Source organism: Urtica dioica, chromosome 6 (genome assembly GCF_054948205.1).
Source record: "Urtica dioica subsp. dioica isolate 48M chromosome 6, U.dioica_male_clone48M_v1_H2, whole genome shotgun sequence".
Classification (NCBI taxonomy): domain Eukaryota; kingdom Viridiplantae; phylum Streptophyta; class Magnoliopsida; order Rosales; family Urticaceae; genus Urtica; species Urtica dioica.
In genome coordinates, this window is record NC_142761.1 from 37990902 (window position 1) to 37994696 (window position 3795).

General features: G+C 43.7%; 1 protein-coding gene across 1 annotated transcript; it reads right to left on the reverse strand.

Annotated features, from left to right (window-relative positions):
- On the reverse strand, positions 1 to 711 carry LOC149393932 (uncharacterized). The gene has a single exon (XM_089618214.1). It carries the CDS (start codon positions 709 to 711, stop codon positions 1 to 3), a length of 711 nt encoding a protein of 236 aa, XP_089474340.1.
- Positions 712 to 3795: the final 3084 nt, after the last annotated feature.

A 3795-nucleotide genomic window follows, 5' to 3' on the forward strand; every position in this document is an offset into this window, starting at 1 on the left:
TTAAGGCATGTCTGCAAGTGTGATCTCCCACATGTCGGGAGGAACACTATAAGGCCAGTAGACATAAGAGTCAAAGTGAAGGGCCATTTTAGCCAGTTTGTGAGCAATTAGATTACACTCTCTTGGGGTGTGAGAGACACTAAAAGAAAAGAAATCATGTGATAAGAGCCGGATGTCTTCGAGGACGAGGCCGAGTTCGTTTGCCGGATAGTTGTTGTTGCGGAGAAGCTTTACTAAGGATTCGCAGTCTGTTTGGACCACCACGCTGTTGATACCGAGATCGCGACATGTCTTGAGTCCGCGTCGGATAGCAAGCCCTTCTGCTATGATTGGGCTTAGGGGACACTGACAATGATCAAGGAAGGAGAGGATGACCTTTCCATTGCAGTCTCTGAGAAGACCCCCAAAGCCGCACCGGAGACCATCCGCGGTGAGAGCGGCGTCTGTGTTCAAGGCTGTAACAGTCTGTGGTGGCGGGGACCATCGGGGGTAGTGGCCTGGAAGCTTTGGCGCAGGAGACGGGCGCTGGTTGCAGCTGCGGAATTCCTGTAAGAAATTCATCGCCCAGTTGGCGATTTCTGTCGGGGGACGCGTCTTGTCGTTAAAAACAGCATCGTTTCTGGAATTCCATACGTTCCATGTGACCGTGATGAAGTTTTCAAAGTCAGGAGGTGTCATGTCGTGCTTGATCCCGGTTAGGAAGCCGATCATGTCTTCGTTGTAGTTGATTTTGACTAAGCGCCACCAGGGTGTTGCTTTCCATATTCTTTTACTAGCGGGGCAGGTCCACAGTGCGTGTAGAATCGACTCCGGTTCTTTTTTACAACGATCGCAGATAGAGTGTACCTCCATGCCTCTCCGCGTAAGGTTTTCAGCCATCGGGAGCCAATTACGACAGACTTTCCACACGAAAACCGGAGTTTTGGTGGGATGTTTAGTTTCCAGATGGATTCCCACCATAGCTCGGTTGTTCGGGGGTTGGAAGGGCCTGCTTGATTCGTGGCAGTGGCATGGAAGTCCGCCTCAACTCGATAGCCGCTCTTGACCGTGAACTCGCTGTCAACGGTGTAGTGCCAGCAGAGGGTGTCTCTATTGCGTGAGATGGTCCAAGGGATTCTCAGCACTTCAAGCGCCTCGTCCTTGTCGAGATATGAGTGTATGAGCTCTTTATTCCAATCGCCGTGGGGAAGCATCAGGTCCGAGACTTTGGTGCCTTCCGGGATTCGAGATGGGTTGCAGATCTGGAAATCAGGGGGACGAGGAAGCCATCGGTCTTTGCGGACATCCAGGGGGGATCTCGAGCCAATTCTCCAGCGAGAGCCTCGGATGATGATTTCCCGACCCCATAGAACTCCTCGCCAGAGGCTGGACGCTGACCTGGGGCAGTTGGCGTGAAGGAAGTTGTTGGCTGGGAGGTAGCTCTCGGTGAGGACTCTTCAGACAAGGGAGGAGGGCCGTCGAAGGATGCGCCATCCGACTTTGGCAAGAAGCGACTTGTTGAACCACTCGAGGTTGCGGAAACCGAGTCCTCCAGCGGATTTCCGGGTGCATAGCTTGTCCCATGTGCCCCAATGTATTTTCCGTTTTTCATCGGTGCTTCCCCACCAAAATTTTGCCGCAAGCTTATGAATATCAGAGATGAGGCGCTTAGGGAGTTTGAAACAGCTCATAAGGTAGCTTGGGATAGCTTGAATAACCGCCTTGATGAGAATCTCTTTCCCGGCTGCGGAAAAGAAAGAGCCTTTCCACCCTTTTAATTTCGTCCAAACTCTTTCTCTAATGAAACCGAAGATCTCGGATTTGTTGCGACCCACAGTCATAGGAAGCCCGAGATATTTTTCGTGACCGGAAGTGAGTTTGACTCCTAGAGCATGGGCTGCCATTACTCCCTCGTTAGCTTTAACTTTCTTCCCGAAGCAAACTTCCGATTTGTCAAAGTTGATGATTTGGCCCGACGCTTTGGCATAGGTTTCTAAGCACTTCTTAACTTCTCTTCCTTCGTTTGCTTTGAAGAAAATGAGGCTATCGTCCGCGAAAAAGAGATGAGAGACCGTGAGGCCGGGATTTCCAAATCGGAGTCCACTAATCGAACCCACATTCTCCGCGTTTCGAAGGAGCGCCGAGAGCCCCTCCGAGCAAAAGAGGAAGATGAGAGGTGAGAGCGGGTCTCCTTGTCGGAGTCCTCTTCCGGGATTGATGTGGCCTTTGACTTCGCCATTAAGTAAAAAGGAGTAATTCACCGATGTGATGCATCTCATAATCAACTCGACCCATGAGGTGGCGTAACCGAGACGGAGCATGACAGCTTCAAGATAACGTCATTCTACTCTATCGAAGGCTTTTGACATATCCAACTTGAGAGCGCCACAAAAGCCATTGCCGAATCTTCCGCACTTCATGGTGTGGATGCCTTCGAAGCCAATAATGACGTTGTCGATGATTTATCGGCCTCCGATGAAAGCGCTTTGGTTTTCCGAGATCGTCCATTCCATGGAGGTCTTTAAGCGATTGACAATGCATTTGGAAATGGCTTTGTAAACGACGTTGCATAGACTTATAGGGCGGAAGTCTTGCACCCGTCTTGGGTCTTTGATCTTTGGAATAAGCGCGAGAACAGTGTCGTTGAGGGAGCCGAGGCCATGCATGTTGTTGAGGACGTCAAGGCAGGTCTTGGTCACGCTTGGACCGACGATTTCCCAATATTTTCGGTAGAAAATACCCGAGAAACCATCGGGGCCGGGAGCTTTATGGGGGTCAATACCAAAGAAACCAGCTCGTACTTCATCTTCGGAGAACTGGGCAGTGAGCATGGCATTGATGGCATCTGTGATAGCTGGTTGTACACATTGGGTCACATCGGCAATATCTCTCGCCGAGGGGTTAGAGGACGAGAAAATATTGTCAAAGTAATCAGAAATAGTACCTTCGATCACCGTCGGGGAGGAGGACCAGACCTGATTGGCATCGAGAATACCAGTGATCAGATTTTTCTTTTTCCGGCTAATTATATGTCTAAATATAAATTGGAATGGAAATATGAACGGATAGAGAAATAATTATTTCTATATTAAAATTAAGTGCATAAAATATTAAATAAGGAATATAATAACTTAGTTTTTGAAAAATGATATATTTTTATTAATTATTTTAAACACTTTTAAATGAACTATAACAAGGAAAAAATTAATTCTCATATTTTACATAAATACAGTTCATTATAAATATCGTATTAAATATCTATTATCAATTTGTATATATCTGCTATGTTTGTTATAGTGTAAAAGAGTTGTAAAATTTGTATTAAATATTTAATTGGTGCTCTAAATAATCATTTTCAAACAATATAATATGTTTATTTTTTATTTAAGTGGAATTTTTTTATTATTATTTATTATTTTTTCGAATAAATAAACTTTGATTTCTTTAAGCATACAAAATTACATTTTCAAAATTTATTATTTTATCAATTTATTATTTATGATGTGAGCATGTTTGGGCTTACGTCATGAGAATTGTGTTTAAACTTTAAATGGGCTTCGAAATTATTAAATTAATATAATAGAGAGAGAGAGAGGGAGAGTAATTATATTTAAAATTTTAGTTATTATAATTTATTTATTTGTATGATTGTAATTTTAAGTACTAACAAAGTAAATATATATATATATATATATATATATATATATATATATATGTTTGCAATGTTGCACATACAAGTTCATCACAATTGTATGAATTATATACTCATTACCAAATTTTATAAATATGTAAATATACAGTTATTTTATCTCATAT